At 35.1% G+C, this 18,515-nt stretch overlaps 1 protein-coding gene and 2 long non-coding RNA genes across 4 annotated transcripts; 2 read left to right on the forward strand and 1 right to left on the reverse strand.

Annotated features, from left to right (window-relative positions):
- Window positions 1–859: 859 nt before the first annotated feature.
- LOC110639136 (uncharacterized) lies at window positions 860–7,465 on the reverse strand. The gene is made up of 5 exons (XM_058137931.1): window positions 7,286–7,465; window positions 7,043–7,175; window positions 6,153–6,285; window positions 5,903–6,017; window positions 860–1,204 (listed from the first exon to the last, which is right to left on the reverse strand). Exons 2-5 carry the CDS (start codon window positions 7,165–7,167, stop codon window positions 1,146–1,148), a joined length of 432 nt encoding a protein of 143 aa, XP_057993914.1. The 5' UTR covers window positions 7,168–7,175; window positions 7,286–7,465; the 3' UTR covers window positions 860–1,145.
- Window positions 7,466–9,532: 2,067 nt separating this feature from the next.
- LOC131174802 (uncharacterized) lies at window positions 9,533–12,776 on the forward strand. 2 transcript variants are annotated; one of them, XR_009145022.1, is made up of 4 exons: window positions 9,533–9,903; window positions 9,986–10,141; window positions 10,588–10,644; window positions 11,223–12,776. It is a non-coding gene; the product is annotated as an uncharacterized LOC131174802 (long non-coding RNA). The 2 variants fall into 2 exon arrangements; XR_009145021.1 differs by having other exon boundaries at window positions 9,533–10,141.
- A 4,086-nt stretch (window positions 12,777–16,862) lies between these two features.
- LOC131174567 (uncharacterized) lies at window positions 16,863–18,501 on the forward strand. The gene is made up of 3 exons (XR_009144931.1): window positions 16,863–17,007; window positions 17,454–17,510; window positions 18,088–18,501. It is a non-coding gene; the product is annotated as an uncharacterized LOC131174567 (long non-coding RNA).
- Window positions 18,502–18,515: the final 14 nt, after the last annotated feature.

Genomic DNA, 18,515 nt, shown 5'->3' on the forward strand with positions numbered 1-18,515 from the left:
ACACATTCACCTGCTTAAAATGTGGCTAAACCTGCCCTTAGAATTCCCTTGAAACAGTGTTTGGTTCCATTCTATCACAGGTTTGGACTTCCTTTGAAATGAATTCTAGTTTAAATTCATTTGAAACTATTTCTATGAATTTCATTGTTTGATATAACACAACTTAATATATATAATTCAATTGAATTTCATAAAATTCACATTTAGTATAATTTCAAAATTGAAATTCATTTGCCATTATTTCCTAAACTACCCTCAAAAATAAAATAAAAAAATATATATTTTTTGCAAAATTCATAAATTCATGTTACTTTATTAGTTATATTCCTGTTTGCTGATTTTTTTTCCCTTAATCCAGCGTAAAGTTTATTCTTTATTAATTATATTAATGCACCATTTTTTCTAGATGACATGCATTTGTATCTTGTGACATATGCAGACACATTGATTAATATTAAGTAGAACTAATATATGACTAAACAAAAGATGGAGAAGTGGGAGGAAATTTTTTTTATAAGGGCATTTAAGTTATAAAATGTTGATGCAAGTTTTATGAAATTCATTTCGAATTCCATCAAATTTTATAGAATTTGATTTTTAGTTGTAACCAATTCTTAGAATTAAATTCTATTTTATTTTTAAACCAAATACAAAACATGGAATTCAATTGAATTCCACAAAATTTTATGTTTTGAAATTGAACAAAACAAGGTAAACAAATAAATTATTGCAGATCAAAGCATCACAACACTCAAACTAAAACTGTAAAAATGTTGCCATTTCAACAAGTAAACAAACACAATGCACCATGATCCGATGACAGCAATCAAATCATAATTGAAGGACAGGAAAAAAGAGCTAAAACCCCAAAGTTGCTTTTCAGCTTTAGATTTCAAACTTATGGCATCTTAATCTTAAGTCACAGTCCTGTAGAAAATTACATCTAGACAGACAGAAATAGCCTATTGAACTTACAACATGGTTCATTATTGCACATTAACAAAAATTAAAATTTTGGAATTCTGGTCTAACAAATTGGTTCTCTCAATAAGCTATAACTTTTGGCTCGGCCAATAGACTACAATTCTATCCTTGACAGGTGATTAAAAGGCTTTCCTCAAATCTTTGATGAGATAAATTTACCACTAATTTTCCTCGGCTGTTATGCCCTCTTCACCAAGCAGCTTTTCTTTTTCTTGTTCCTCTGCAAAAATAACAGAATTGATAGAAGTTACATTATGATAAAGTCTATCGTGTAGCCAAATTATTTACATCAGAAGATTAACCTGATATCATGAAACTTGGTTAAACAGGAGCAGCGTATTTCATTTGCTGGGTGATGCAGACATAAAGAAGCTCCAGCACAAACAAGATTAAAGACTTGAGAAACTTAAATTATGGTCCAGATTTGAATAGGACTATTTACAGAGTACTTTCTACTCCTTTCATAGTTATATTTATGTGTATCCAAATACATTAGCAGCCGATCTAATATTAGAAGTCAGTGTATTTTAGTAAATTCCAGCTTTGCTGGGGTAAGATGCCTGAATGTCTTTAGGAGTATATATTTTATATTAGTATTAATTTGAGTGCTTATTGGCTTCGGATAGCATTGTTCTTTTTAGTTTTATATGGGAGTTAGGAATTTTAGAGTCCAGTAATTTGAAGGTTTAGGATTAGTTTACTTTTGTAATCCTATCATTCAGTTTTCAATAAATAAAAATTATAGCAATTATATTTATTTGGATTGTGTGATGCACTTCAACCATAAGTGTGATGCCAATGGGAATTTTGAATGCGAATTTGATTCCAAAGCCTAAACTCTTCTATTGGACTGTTCATCGATACCAATTCACAGTGCCTAGCCAGCAAAAAGAAAGAAAAGATCCAATTATAAACAAATATATGTACATGTGTGAGTGTGTTCAAGAGAGGGGAGGTAGGTTAAAGTATAACTGGCTAAGAGATAATCCAAGATTTGATTTGAGCATCAAGAATGAGAACCATAAGAGATGTGAGCCTTTTCCTGATATTGTACTTGGGCTGCCTGATGGAAACAGCTTTTGCTATTTTTGGTTTTTTTTTTAGCTGCTTCTTGTGGACCATTTGGAAAAACCCAGAATTTCCCGAACCATCCTTCAGGTGCTGCAAATGCGGCCTGCCAAAAGCACCCGCCAACAGAACCAAAAAGGCTTTGGTAAAAGACGGTTAGATTAAGAAAAAGAGATGGAGAAAATATTTTGACAAGCCCTTCAATGCCAATTGGATGGAGAAACTCGGAGATTTTACTACCAATGTTGGCAAAAAGACGTCAATTGCACAAGCTGGATTAGAGTCTCTAAGGTATGGCAGCTATAAGAAAAGAAGAGAGAAAAAAATCTGGTATCACTTTGATACAAAATGCCTCTTCTTCAACCACTATTATAAGCAACTTCAGAGAGTAAGCACCGTATTCTCTTTCTCAAGTTAAAACATTCTATTGATAGGAATCATTTACTTTTTATTTCTGTTCACCAACAAAATTTAACTTAAAACTAACTAGAATCAGCTATATGAATCATTTGTCATCCAGTTGACTCCATTTTGGGCAACTTTCATTAACTATTACGCTAAACAGACAAATAACAACTAAACCTTAATCCCAAACTAGTTGAGGTCATATACGGATCTTTTTTTTGCCATTTAGCACTATTTGAAACTAACTCTGCATCAATATCCAAAAATTGTAAATCTTTTAATACTATTTCCCTCCACGTCATTTTAGGTCTCTCCTTCCCCTTTCTCTTCTTACTTATTCAACTACTAACTTATCATACTTTCATATTGGGGCATTTAATACTCTGTTAGATATGACCAAACCATCTTATCTACTCTCTTAATTTATTCCCAATGTGTGCTACATGCATTATCTTGCAAACGTGGTTATTATTAATTTAATTCATTATTTGTGTTACTAGACATTCATCTTAATGTCCTCATTTCTACCACTCAACTTGTGGGTTACCTTAGACGCTCAACATTCACTCCCATATAACTTAGATAGCCTAATGATAGCTCTATATAACTCTTACCTTTCACTTTTTCAGAGATCACAAGGTCGCGTAGCACATCCATCACACTCCATTTCGTCCATCATGTTTGATCCTCCAAGTTACACCCCGATTTATTACTCCCTTCTTCTATCTGATAGAATCTACATACTTTAATTAGTTACATTTTGACACCAAAACTCCATCTAATTGAACCTCACTCACAATGTATATGTTTCGTCTTACTTTCGCTTAGCCAAAAACCCTTATTCTTAAGAGCCCTACTCCACAACTTCAACTTCTAGTTAACTCCTTTACTAGTTTCATCCATTAAGACAACATCATCTAACATGCACCACAGGTCATTAACTTGAATATGACTAGTTAGCTCATTCATAACTAAAACAAACATGTATGGATTCAAAGTTGACACATGATGTAATCTGATATGAGGAACCTGTCCATAACTTCTCTCATTATTCTTACACTTGTATCCACTCCTCATATATGCTTCAATGACATTTATATATTTGAGATGGATTCCTTTCTCTCCAACACCCACCAAAGAACTTCCCTCGATACCATATTATGTCTTTTCCAAGTTAATGAATACCATGTAAAGATTCTTCTTCCTCTCTTATAAATTTCTATTTAATCTACTTAATAGAAAGATACACTATATTGTAGATCTACCAAGTGTAAAACCAAACTAGTTCTCCAATTATGTTGTAGATCTACCAAGCATAAAACCAAACTAGTTCTCCAATACCTTAGTAGCGTCTCTAAGTTCGCGTTCAATCACTCTTTCCATAGCTTTATCATGTGACTCACTAGTTTAATGCCATGATAGTTTGTACAACTTTGGATGTCCTTTGGTTCTTAAAGATGAGAACCAAAGTGTCCTTCATTAATTTGGTATCTTTCTAGGTTTTAGTATGCTATTGAATAGCTTAATTAACCAAGCTACTCCAACCTTGTCATGGCACTTCCATACTTCTACAAGGATACCAACTGGACCGCTCCTTATCTTCATCTCTTCATGACCTCTTTAACTGCAACAAACCTTATTCTACGAGTGTAGTCAAAGTTCTTTGTAAATGAACATTAAGGTCTGTAAAGTCAACCTCATAACTATTGAGCCAATCGCCTAAAAAATGAAGTTCATAAAAAAGGGTATTCATATATAAGCCCAAATCCTAATAGTTTGTAATTCCATTTTAAAATTTAAGGTAAGTTATTATTTAGTTCCTAAGAATTGCCAATATTAACTAGTCAATCCCTCCATTTTTAAAACCAAATTAATCCATTTTAATTGTCAACAAATTAATCCATTTGTCCAACAAAATGTACCCCTTTCTATTAGTCAAACTGGTCAATGGGAAATTCCATAAATGCCCTCTATTAAAAAATTTAATTACAACTCCCCCTCCCCCTCCCCCTCCCCCTCGCCCCTGTTGCTTTTCCACTTCTATCGAGACCCATCCTAACCCCCTTGCTTGCTTGCTACCCTCCAATGGAAAATAAAGCTTAAATTGGTTGTATAATCACCGTTGTTAAAAGGTATTGTTGGCAAGACAACCTCCACCACTAATATCGGCCTCTCATTGGCTTGCCTCGGCCTCAAAAATTGTGTGAATTACACCCACTTTAAGGTTATGAACGGCGATTGCTACTTGGACCAAGCCCCAGTGCGTGACAAGCGGTGGTCCGATTTTGAGCTTGTATGCAATCTCAAAACCTAGCTCGAAGCTCCCATTGGGATTTTGTTACAAGGCATTGGTTTGGCTATTTTGCATTTGATTTTATCTATTGTGTAGAATTTTTTTTTATTGATCTTGGCGATTAAGATTTGATTGGTATTGATTGAAATAAGATTTTCGAATTAGATTTTGGTTTTGTAGATTGTGGATTTGTTAAGGAATTTTTTATATGGGTTTTCTGATTTTGGATGAGATTTTCAAATTATTGTTTTTTGGCTTTTGCTTTCAATTTTATTAAGGAGAGAGAGAGAGAGAGAGAGAGAGAGAGAGAGAGAGAGAGAGAGAGAGAGAGAGGGACGGCAACCAATCAAGGAGACGGAGAGAGACCCAAAGCAATTAATCAAGGAGAAATGGAGCGTAACTAGAGAGAGAGAGAGCACGATAAAGAACACAATCGAAAGAGGAGAAGAAGGGGGATAGTATAGTCTTTTCCCTTGATTTTAAAGGCAAAATATTGATTTTTGGACAGAAGGAAAAAATTGTTAATGGAATCAAAACATAGAAATGAACTAATTAGATTTTAAAAATAGAAGGATTAACTATTTAATATTGACAAGCATTAGGGATGAAATATTACTAGGCATTCAAGTTTATACTGGGAAAAAACTAGCCATTATCTATCTTTTCCTATCCCTAAACTTGACATGTGACAATTTTTTATCCCCAAGAAATCCACACCAAAAACAAGACAGATTTTAAAAATATTGAGTAATAAAACATTATGATCTATTACTTGTACCCAATCTTTTAACCAAAAAACCCCCCTCTTCCTTCGTACCATTCCCATCCAAGCCCCCACACACCCACCACCCACCCCCCGCCCCCCAAAACCAAAAACCACAACAACTTACCACCAACACCACCAAGAAAGAGAGATCACTAAAGTGCCAAGTCAGGTAACCAGCAATTCCACTAGGTAGAATAAGTAGACAAAAGGCACATCAAGCCACTTATCAAAAAATAAGTCAAAAAGGTATCTGAAGTGATAATAATTAGCAAAGGAATGTTATATATTTGTTCACCAACTATATAGAGAGTGGAAGAGAAGCGCAATTGAATATTTAGTTGATGGAAAAGAATGGAAATATGGAATTAAACTTGACAATCACTTACCCATAAGTTTATAAATTGCCTTTTGTGTGCGTCTTTCAAGTTTATCAAGCTTCTTTTGCACATCCCTACGCAGGTCCCAATTTGGCTTCTTTGGGGCAATGTTGAGAAATGGATCCTAACATGCAATCCTAACTCAGAATACAAAATTATAATAACTGAAGAAAAACGGAAAAGACATTGGGAGAGTGAGAGAGAGAGAAAGCAAAGATAAAAGTTACTGCTATGAAAATCAGGCATTTAAATCAAGCACCTGCGTCTTCTCTGATGGTGGGGGTGCAGCTGCGACAGGGTCTTCAAACTTTGGTAGCACTGGTGGAGCAAGCTTACCCTCTTGAAGCTCCTTATCTTGAGGAACATAATTTCGAAATTTCATGCCTGGATTACTTAAAAAAGTGGAAAAGAAATACAAATATATATTTTAACATACCGATGCTTACAAACCAAACATGATAGTTCCAAAAATATTATATATATTTCCAAGAATGCATTTTTCCATAAACAAAAGCACTAAAGCGTTACTGCATGTTAGTGATAGCTATCTCTCTCTTGGATATAAACACAAACATCAGTATATCAAAACATATTAAGCATTATATGCATTTCCACAAACTGAAGAAGTTAAAGCAAGATTATACGCCAGTGATTTCTAATCTCTATTCCCTGTGATCTCTAGCCTTCCAAAATGGCATCAAATATCCCATCAGCAAGCATTGAACCAGAAAAAGAGACGGAGGGTCAAAAAGACAGCACCCAACCCTTGGGAAAGCAATTAAAGCATGATTAAAAACATAAATAGATCATAATTCCAAGCACAAGCAGATTATGCTTGCCATATATTTCCACAAACGAAAGCAATTAACTTATACGCCAGTGATTTACACCCTTTCACTTTCTATCCATATCCTCATGTTCCTAGTGTACAAAAACTGTATCCAAAATCTCTCTAGTAAACCTTAAACCAAAATAAACGAAGAAAGGGAAAAGAAAAGGAAAAATAAACAAAAGAGCATAAAAAAAATCAGGGTTTTAAGAATCTGCTGATATTTGCTGCATATCATCCTATAATCAATATTTAATGATCTTAAGCCAAATAAATTCACAAAAAGAAAAATAATGATTGCAATCCGAAGAGATACTCACTCATCTTTGGCAGTTTCAGTGTCATCATCTGGAGTATCCAAGAGTTCCTTGGCAGCTTTGAGAGCCCTCAGTCTCTCTCGACGTGCAACAGCTGCTTGTTCAACGGAGTCTTCTTCAGTAGCCATTGCTTTGGCTGCAACACAATAGGAAACCCTAATAAGTGCTAGTTGGATTACATATAATAAGGGAAAAGTTGAACTATTGCAAGGGGAATTAGGAATCAAATTCAAATATGAGAGTAACCAAATCTGTGCGCCACCAACTCCTTCAGGTTTGGCGGTGGTGCTGGACAAATCCGGAATAGGTTTCTCCTGTTTCACGATCAAACTATTTTATTATTAAATTTTTCTATGGGAATTTTTTTAAACAACTTTTTCAAAATAAATATTTTTTTGGAAATAAGATTTCTTTGAAATATTTTTTCAGAGGGATAGTTTTTTTCTCAAAATATTTTTATTTGAAAAATGTTTTAAAATAACTATTAAAAAACTATTTTGAATTTTTTATTAATCAACATTATTTTTAAAAATTTATATTTATTTTAAATATTTAATTTTTTTTAATGATTAGCTATTGAACCATGTAAGCTGTGGTACTATGTTAAGGCTTAAGGGCAATAATTTGTATCACTTATAAAAATCACCCTACATAAATTTAAATTTTATTAATATTATTAATATATAAATTTATCATAAATTTAATTAAAATTTATTTTAATTATTAACATATTTTAAATTATATTATTATTAAAAAATTAAAATTCAATTAATTTTATATATTTTAATAATAAAAAAATATTTTTTTCTAATATTTATATTTTAAAAATTTAACAATCATATAAAATATTTAAATTCTAATTATTTAAAAAATATAAATATTTATAAATATTATTATAAATAAATATATTTATTTTATATTTAAATAATTATTTATATAAATGAGTTCGTATCTAATAAGTAAAATCCGAATCCCATCAAAATTCATCACGAATATTATTCTTTAAAATTAAATATGTTTCAAATTCAATTACATATTATCCAAATTTATAGTTTAAGAATCGATCTAGCCATAAACATTAGCGCATTGCAAAAGTGGCCTAAACATTCTTGACAGTTTCGATTTCTTCCTACTAAACATAACTTAAATCCTCCCTTTGCTATCTTAGGGGGTGTTTGGTTTACCTGTTGGGTGCAGCTGATAGCTGATAGACATTCAAACAGTTAAATTATGGTGTTTGGCAAACTTAAAAAAATAGAGCTGATAGCTGATGGGCAACTGATATGATACCCATCAGTTGCAGTTTGTATCAGCTCTATTTTTATAGCTGTTTCTCATCAGCTGATAGCTGATTTAATTTTATTTTTTATTTTGACCATATTATCATTTTTTATTTAACTTGAAAATTAATATTATTAATATTTTTATTTTTTTATTTGTAATTTTAACATTTCAACTTTGTTAAAATATTTTTTTATTAATAACATAAAATATAAAATATTTATTTATATCCAAAAACTTAAAATTAATTATAAATTTTTCTATTAACAATAATAATTATTTTATTATTTTATCTATATTTTTAAAATTATTTAATTATCTTAAAAAAATAATTATCTTCTTATTTCAATAATAAAATAAATGATAAAAGATTAATAATGATATATTTATTTAAATAATATAATATATTAATTTAATAATTATATATTTAATTTAATAATAAAATAAATAATATAATGTAATAAATTTATAATTTTATATTTATTTAGATAATAAAATAAATTATATGATATATACTCTTATTAGTCATTTCACATATTAACAGTAACAGCTAAATATAATTTTACCAAACACTTAATATAAAACAACTATCATCAGCTATCAGTTATCAGCTATCAGCTAACAGTAACAGCTATCAGCTAACAGCTATCAGTTGTATTCAACAGTTAATCCAAACAGGCCCTTAATGTCTACACGTATGAGTGAAAGAAATAACAAATTAAAATTTATTATATTTTAAATATTTGAAACCTGACATTTAAATAAATATTAGGGACTCGAAGTAGTCAAAGGAAAAAATTATGAAAATATATTGAAATTACCTTTTTAAGGAATTATTATTTTCATATTATTGGAAAATTATAACTAAAAAAATATGATTAACATGAAAAAAAGGTCAAATATATTTAGTATTTTACTAATGAAATATAGCATTGTGTAATATATAAAATTAACAATAAAAATTTTTTTTAGAAATAAAATTTTTAAATATTTTAAAATATGTGTAACAACCAAAAAAAAAAAAAAAACTGCAGAAAACAAAACACAGCAGCCCCCCCCCCCCCCAATTTCTCTCTCCCCGACTCCACTCTCCCCCTCACTTTCTCCCTTCCATTTTTGTCAGTAGGCCGGCGTGAGTCTTGGTGAGGTATCACCCTCCCCGTCTGGAACAACCACCGGCGGCAGCAGCGAGGACAAATGTAAGGAGAGAGAAGGAGAGAGGAAAGAGAGGAGAGAGGGAGAGCGCGCGACCGGGGGCCCGACTTCGCGGCGTCGCCCCGGCCAACTCCGGCGGCCATTTCCTGTGATTTCAAGTGCTACGGACTCCCAAGATGATGAACTTTCAGATGAGACCAGTGGCACCTCGTTTGGTGGCCGGAGGAAAGAGAACCGGCGAGGGAAAGTTGGAAGAAAATCATATGGGTTTCTCGATTTTCGATCACTTTTCCGGCGATCCGACCGTCGGATCGGAAATCCGAGGCCACCGATGGACTCAGGACGACGAGATCTTCGAGATAGGACTGGTCCCGCTCCGATCGGACACTGTTTGAAAAAGGCGATAATCGGACGGTCCAGATCGCTTGGTGAGATTTTCGAACTTTTTCGATTTCTAAAATTTAAAAATAATTTTATGATAATTATTAACAAATTTTGGACTTAAATTAGGTGCGATTGGATCGAGGATAGCTCACCGGCGTCGGGACTGCATTTTCAGCCAGATCCGGCTGTCCGACGGCCCGTCTCAGAACGTGGTCAATATTATAGTCAATCCTAGCATTTTCAGACGTTCTGGACGCGTTCCAGGTGTCAGAATTGACATAGGTAAACCCGAACTCCAAGTTGCTCATTTTCGACGAATATCGATTTAGAATAAAATTCATAAAATATTTGTGGATGATCGAAAAATTATAATTCCTTTTGCAATAGTCTTATAATATTATTAGGGACCGCGGAGTGAAATTTTAGAATTTTTAGAGCTTGTTTGAGTGGATTTTTAGAAAAAATGTCAATTATAGGGACTAAAACGTAATTTTTAAGATTTTGAGTATTGTCTGATTTGGAGGGCCCAGGAGGGGCCATGTGATATTGATGAGATGTGGTTGTGGAAATTGCGAATTTAGAAGTGTTATTTGAGCCTTTTTGCAGGTTGGGTAGGTCCCAGGTATAGAGGAAACTCTGCCGGATTTCCGGCATGAATTAGGCTATCTATTGCCTCTTTAGAGTTTTATCTTAACTTAGTACTAATAAATTTATAATTTAATTATTAGGTGATCGAGGTCGGCTATTTTTCTGCATCCAGCAGCCACAATAGTCATCGGTGTACTGTGAGTAAAATATTAATTTTAATTGTAATTTCGATATTATTATGTGTCCAAGCATGCCCATGCATCACTTATATGCATATATTTATGTAGTTAAACTCTAGGCACGATTTATGTTGCATTCATAACTGTTAAAAGTGCCATGGATGTTGTTGTGGTCATTTGGAGCAGTGTGCGTGCGTTGGCGTGCGTGTGATGTGGTGTGGACTATGGATAGGACGGGTAGTCATGGCTTGAGTTCTTCGCTGGGACCCGATCCTTCGGGGGGTAGTCACGGCTTGAGTTCTTCGCTAGGACCCCCGATTTGGTTTATTAAGCGAAAGTTCGGCTTGAGTTCTTCGCTGGCACCAGGTTGGATTTAAGAGAGCTGTACAGGGGATCAGCTCCCATATATTATTATTGATATTACTGGGTATGTGAGTGCTCCAAATTACCTTTTTGATGTTATGATGTGAAAATATTGTTGATGTTGCATTTCACTCTACAGGGTGCATTAGTTTTATATAGTTATAGAGATTATGGTTAAAATTGATATTTTACTCTCTGAGTCGAATGCTCACTCCTGTTCAATATTTTTCCAGGCCACAGGAGGAGTTATTTTACAGAGCAACCTGTTTTCTTCCTCGCAGGTTTAACGTCAATTATTTAATTGTTTTACTATCTTTTCTAAATTTTAAAATCTAGAACTCCGCATGTGTTAGTAATAGTGTGGACCTTGTTAGAAATTGTGTTAATTTGAATTTTTGAGATTTATAAATGAAGATTTGTATGATATTTAAACAGTTTGTAAAATGAGGTAACAGGGTTGAGCCGGGCTCCCCTAATTTTAGTCTCTGATGATTTCTGGGCTAAGATGGCCCGAAATAAAATTATAACAGTTTAATTTAAATTATTTTTATATGCATATTGGGCCTAAATTGTGGGCTTGGTTATGGGTTGAGGAATAGTTAGGCTTACTACGGGCCTCGGGGGCTTTAGGCTGGCCCAGGTCCTAGTGCCGGTCCGGCCCATAGGTTGGGTCGTGACAAAGTTGGTATCAGAGCTTAGGCTCTAGATTCATGGGAAATAATATAATTGGGAGTGTAAAAGGAGTCTTGTTAGGATGTTACATGCGGAGTATAGGATTCTGTTTCGTCTTTTTCTGTAATTCTTTGTTTCTAGATTCTGCGTTATACCTCGGGAAATATAAAAGTGCCTCAGTTAGTGTCTTGATTTTCGTGGAGTACATAGAAATGTGAAATAGAGTTAGCAGACAGGTTGAGGTCTATCATGAGGATACGTACTCCAAGAAATGCTATGTTTTTGTCAGTATGGGTTTAAATGGTGTGCCCATTTCGTGCAAGGCACGAGTACATAAAGGTGAGTCTTGAAAGTACAGTTGCCCTAGATAAGGATGAGGATACCACTGCTGGCAGTCATCAGTGGATGACCCAGTCAGAGTAAGTTTATGATAATAGAAGATTCAAGAGAGATAAGAGATTAAGAGACCTAGTTGGTCAGGACGTATCGTAGTAACTATACAATGTTCTCGATGTCTGCTCTGTAAGCTGCAGATTACAGTACCGACATGAGATTATTGTGTAGAGCTGCGTACTTCCCTGTAGTGCTTATGATGAGGATGTTGCAGGCAGTCTCTGTTTTGGTACAGTAATACCAGAACAGAGTTCTATATCTGCAGAGAAGTTGGGAACTCCTGGTTAAGAGTCTAGAGTTAGAATATTGAAAGGTCACAGTTGGGTGATAATTAGAGTCAGTGACTCAGTTGCCCTAGCATGAGCTAGAGTTACAGTAAGAGTTGCCATCAGACCAGAGGCTTCGGACTAGTTGCAAAGTAAAGGTGACACCTATAGAGTGAGATCATCTAGTCATCAGTATGGAATTTTGGATCATTTTTGTAGTACGACAGACGTTTTGCTTAGAGCTTAGTGAGAATAGTATATCTTGTGGGTATCAGTATGGAATAAAGTACAACCCTATTACTTAGAGAAGGTCGAAACTATGAATTGATGATTTACAGAGCTATGATATGATAAAGGAGACATTAATTTGACATGGTTTTGGGCAAGGTGGTAAATGTAGTACCTTTGTTGCAGCAAGTTAGGGTATAGTCCTATCTTTTCAGAAGGGATCGAAAGTTATTACTAATAATGGTAACCAACAAAATAGTGCGAGATAGGACTGTAGAGTGTGGTAGAGAATAGTTGGCTCGGGTATCTGCAGAGGATACAAGTTTCATTATAGGAATCATATATAATCGGATCACAATGGATGTAAATCCTTTGAATTGGATGTGGGTTTGGGTGCCCGGAATCTTAAGTTTTGGCTAATTGAGTAAACATGGAAAATAATAATAATGATAATAACATTTACAAATAAATAAAATTGCTGCAGAATCAGTTCTCGAGGTAGTAAGGGTATTATATAAGCTAAAGGATAAGAATAGAAATCATACAATAAAAGTATGACTGTAATTTCCTGAGTTCCCTTCTAACTTTATATTGTTCAAAACAATAGTATAATCTAATTATAACAGTGTTAAGAGAAATAAATTAGCGAAGATAAGTTATAAAAGGCCAATGGATAGAGAAAGTGCAGGATGAAGGTTTGGACAATTGATTGCAAATGCAATATAATCTAAATGCCAGTGGAAGTACTAGCTAGAGTGGTCAAAGGACCAAATCTGAGTAGCACAGATATGTGATAACGCGGTAGAGACTCTGAAAGATATAGTTAGCAGGTACAGCTGTCATGTTAGGAAGAAGAATGGAACCAGGGATAGAATAGTTAAGTTCTATTTTGGGTAAGACAAAAGAAATAAATGAAAGGACAATCTGAAGGGCGCATAATAAAAGGAACAAAGTTAAGATATAGGGTAAGCTAATTGTTATTATTGGCAAGGTGAATGACAAGGATGGAGAACTCAAAATGGGACCATATTAGTGAGAATAGTGATAGAGGTGTGGAATCTAGTAATGTGATACTCATAGCATGATGTAGTTGAGATTGTGATAGGGGCTAAAATATAGAGCTTGGAGTTACATGATTGGATCATACTTTATTTATTCCCTATTTCTAAAGTGAAGTGGATAGTGATGGGGCAAGATTCTTTTAACTTGTTAACAGTATCAAGAAGATTAGGCGAGGAATACAATAATAATGAGCAAAAAGTAGACGGTATGCAATGATATTGCGGACTATCTAATTAGGCAGAGAAAAAGAAGTTAGTAAGTAGTAAGTTGAATAAAAGTTAATCTAAGGGATCGAATAGGTATGATGAGTGGAAAGAATTATAGACAATGACACATAGGTTTTAGGTTAAACTTTTGAAATAGTGAGAAGATAGTAGAAGTTCATTATGAATGTCAGGCAAGCATTGTTAGTGTGATCAACAGAATCACTTTGCAGTGAAGCAATGATGGCAGAACAACAGTAGGGGTAGAACGAGAAGTGACAAGTATGGGTGGTTATAAATCACTAGAAAGTTCAAGCATCAAATTAATGACCATAGATAAGGGTGGAATTAGTGTTGGAAGAATCTATTAGTAAGAGAAATCTTTCAGGAATCAACAAAAGTTAAGGGCACAATATAAATGATAATAGATATGAATCATAGGTCGAATATAAGTAAAGTTAATAAATTATAAAATATTATGTCAGGAAGGACAATGGTGCAGAAAGGGTTCATGCAGATGATACCTTATAGGTAGAGCACAATTGTGCTAGGAGATAATGAAATTTGGAGAGAAAAACCAAGAAACATAGGTTAAACATTATTATATGGACAATCAAGCGTTGTTGAATATAAGAGAATATTTTTCTTTCTTTTCAAGTTTAGCTCGTGTTTTTTATTCTAGAGCGTTATATAAGGAGCAGAGACTGAGGCAAGGAGACCTAGTTAATTGAGAGTTTGGTGGGCACTAATTCATACATAATTTCCTGATATGAGAATGACAGTAAGTACGTACCTAGTGTTAAGTATGAAAGGACGATCAGAATAGTGACAGGAGTCAAATGGAGTTAGCTACCAAGGCTTGCAACTGTTTTAAACTATGAGCTAGAGGAAGTACTATTTATGGATGAGATTCAATAGATAAAATTGTTTCTAATGGAAAAAGTTGAGGTTGAAATTTGGAAAGCTATGGGCAGTATATGTGATTATATTAAGGAGAATGAACACATAAAGTATCTTGTTTAGAATTAAGGCATGGCACACATTTTCCATAGCCGTGTTAGTTCAGATGGAACTTATAGTTCTGGGGCTCATATCCATCCAGGATAAGCAATTTCCTACTAAGGCTGGTAGGGAATGATAATGTTCCGATAGTTAAGTTGGGAAAAGGAGATACAAAAAGAAATTTTCTATGGTTAATTGTTACAAAAGGTGAAGAATGTGCTGGTAGGAGAAAATCGTAAGGTTAGAATTTCTGAAGTAATAGAACTAATAATCAAGATAAGACTAAGAAATAAAATGAAAGTTAAAGTTGACGATGGGATGGACGTTCTTGAAGGAAAAGGTGTAAGGATGAGATAGGACTAAAAATTAAGGAATAAGTACAGCAGGTTGAAAAGATATCAACAATACCAAAAATAGGAAAAGGGAAGTGGATAAGATGCAAAGGACAAGAAGAAAGCTCGATAGAGCCAGTTATAATGATGAGGATAAGGAGGAATAAGTATGCTAGGAACACACTAAGGGATGTTTAAAATAAGTTATTATGAGATGATAGATTAAAGGAGTAGTGGAGCCTCGATCTGAGTGCCAATGTGTCAGAAATAGGCCACATACTAAGAAGCTAAAGAAAGAAGTGTAGATATTTCCATTCCAGAGAAGGAGTGAGAATTGATAAAGTCGCATTGGATTGAGTTGTCAGGGAATATAAACACTTTTGTTACCTAGAAGGAGGGACCCAGTTTACTTTCCAATGTTGATAAATGATACACTTGGCCCCTGGAGGAGACTCTACCTGACTAGTTACATAAGATGGATAGAGGTTGGTCTAAGTACCTTAGTAATGACACAAAAGAGATTAAAAATTTGGAGTATTATGGGAGTGAGAAGATTTATAGGTATTGACCACTGAGGTCATAAGAAGAGTGAAGATCTCGAACAAGATACCTAGATTAGGTGCTACAGGAAAGCTACTCATAGGATACCATGGAATAAGGAACATAAGTTATGTCATTGGGGAAACAGAAATTATTAAAACAAAGGAATGATGACTGAAGTCACCAAGAGACATGTTGAGGCGTAATAAAAGTGAGGTAAGCACCAAAGTCGATTGAAGTTATGAGACATCAAGTCAAGAACAGTTAAGTGTAGCAAATACTTGAAATGTCAGAAAAATGGTCAATGAATAGTAGAATCAGAGAGCGGTAAATGTCATATATAATATACAAAGAGTTTGAAGAATAAATGTTTTACCAATCTCTGTATAGCTGGAGGAGTAATGATTGCACTTGTTCCGATAATCTTCTTTTTCATATCTCTTGTTTATTCGAAAATTCGAGGACGAATTTTTCATAAGGAGGGAAGAATGTAACAACCCAAAAAAAAAAAAAACTGCAGAAAACAAAACGCAGCAGCCCCCCCCCCCCATTTCTCTCTCCCCGACTCCACTCTCCCCCTCACTTTCTCCCTTCCATTTTCGTCCGGCCGGCCAGCGTGAGTGCCGGTGAGGTACCGCCGGCCCTCCCCCGTGCCGGAACAACCACCAGGCGGCGGCAGCAGCGAGCAGGGGACAACAGAAGGAGAGAGAAGGAGAGAGGAAAGAGAGGAGAGAGGGAGAGCGCGCGACCGGGGGCCCGACTTCGCGGCGTCGCCCCGGCCAACTCCGGCGGCCATTTTCGGTGATTTCAAGTGCTACGAACTCCCAAGATGATGAACTTTCAGATGAGACCAGTGGCACCTCGTTTGGTGGGTCGGAGGAAAGAGAACCGGCGAGGGAAAGTTGGAAGAAAATCATAGGGGTTTCTCAGTTTTCGATCACTTTTCCGGCGATCCGACCGTCGGATCGGAAATCCGAGGCCACCGATGGACTCAAGACGACGAGATCTTCGAGATAGGACTGGTCCCGCTCCGATCGGACACTGTTTGAAAAAGGCGATAATCGGACGGTCCTGATCGCTTGGTGAGATTTTCGAACTTTTTCGATTTCTAAAATTTAAAAATAATTTTATGATAATTATTAACAAATTTTGGACTTAAATTAGGTGCGATCGGATCGAGGATAGCTCACCGGCGTCGGGACTGCATTTTCAGCCAGATCCGGCTGTCCGACGGCCCATCTCAGAACGTGGTCAATATTACAGTCAATCCTAGCATTTTCAGACGTTCTGGACGCGTTCCAGGTGTCAGAATTGACATAGGTAAACCCGAACTCCAAGTTGCTCATTTTCGACGAATATCGATTTAGAATAAAATTCATAAAATATTTGTGGATGATCGAAAAATTATAATTCCTTTTGCAATAGTCTTATAATATTATTAGGGACCGCGGAGTGAAATTTTAGAATTTTTAGAGCTTGTTTGAGTGGATTTTTGGAAAAAATGTCAATTATAGGGACTAAAACGTAATTTTTAAGATTTTGAGTATTGTCTGATTTGGAGGGCCCAGGAGGGGCCATGTGATATTGATGAGATGTGGTTGTGGAAATTGAGAATTTAGAAGTGTTATTTGAGCCTTTTTGCAGGTTGGGTAGGTCCCAGGTATAGGGGAAACTCTGCCGGATTTCCGGCATGAATTAGGCTATCTATTGCCTCTTTAGAGTTTTATCTTAACTTAGTACTAATAAATTTATAATTTAATTATTAGGTGATCGAGGTCGGCTATTTTTCTGCATCCAGCAGCCACAATAGTCATCGGTGTACTGTGAGTAAAATATTAATTTTAATTGTAATTTCGATATTATTATATGTCCAAGCATGCCCATGCATCACTTATATGCATATATTTATTAGTTAAACTCTAGGCACGATTTATGTTGCATTCATAACTGTTAAAAGTGCCATGGATGTTGTTGTGGTAATTTGGAGCAGTGTGCGTGCGTTGGCGTGCGTGTGATGTGGTGTGGACTATGGATAGGACGGGTAGTCACGGCTTGAGTTCTTTGCTGGGACTCGATCCTTCGGGGGGTAGTCACGGCTTGAGTTCTTCGCTGGGACCCCCGATTTGGTTTATTAAGCGAAAGTCAGGCTTGAGTTCTTCGCTGGCACCAGGTTGGATTTAAGAGAGTTGTACAGGGGATCAGCTCCCATATATTATTATTGATATTACTGGGTGTGTGAGTGCTCCAAATTACCTTTTTGATGTTATGATGTGAAAATATTGTTGATGTTGCATTTCACTCTACAGGGTGCATTAGTTTTATATAGTTATAGAGATTATGGTTAAAATTGATATTTTACTCTCTGAGTCGAACGCTCACTCCTGTTCAATATTTTTCCAGGCCACAGGAGGAGTTATTTTACAGAGCAACCTGTTTTCTTCCTCGCAGGTTTAACGTCAATTATTTAATTGTTTTACTATCTTTTCTAAATTTTAAAATCTAGAACTCCGCATGTGTTAGTAATAGTGTGGACCTTGTTAGAAATTGTGTTAATTTGAATTTTTGAGATTTATAAATGAAGATTTGTATGGTATTTAAACAGTTTGTAAAATGAGGTAACAGGGTTGAGCCGGGCTCCCCTAAATTTAGTCTCTGATGATTTCTGGGCTAAGATGGCCCGAAATAAAATTATAACAGTTTAATTTAAATTATTTTTATATGCATATTGGGCCTAAATTGTGGGCTTGGTTATGGGTTGAGGAATAGTTAGGCTTACTACGGGCCTCGGGGGCTTTAGGCTGGCCCAGGTCCTAGTGCCGGTCCGGCCC

Source organism: Hevea brasiliensis, chromosome 16 (assembly GCF_030052815.1).
Source record: "Hevea brasiliensis isolate MT/VB/25A 57/8 chromosome 16, ASM3005281v1, whole genome shotgun sequence".
Taxonomy (NCBI): domain Eukaryota; kingdom Viridiplantae; phylum Streptophyta; class Magnoliopsida; order Malpighiales; family Euphorbiaceae; genus Hevea; species Hevea brasiliensis.

What these genes read in the sequence shown, in the direction of transcription:
- LOC110639136 (XM_058137931.1), bottom strand. Translation starts at nt 7,167, where the DNA reads ATGGCTACTGAAGAAGACTCCGTTGAACAAGCAGCTGTTGCACGTCGA. An exon ending in ACTGAAACTGCCAAAGATGA is followed by an intron (nt 6,286 to 7,042) that starts GTGAGTATCTCT and finishes CACTTTTTTAAG; the next exon opens with TAATCCAGGCATGAAATTTC. An exon ending in CACCATCAGAGAAGACGCAG is followed by an intron (nt 6,018 to 6,152) that starts GTGCTTGATTTA and finishes ATTGCATGTTAG; the next exon opens with GATCCATTTCTCAACATTGC.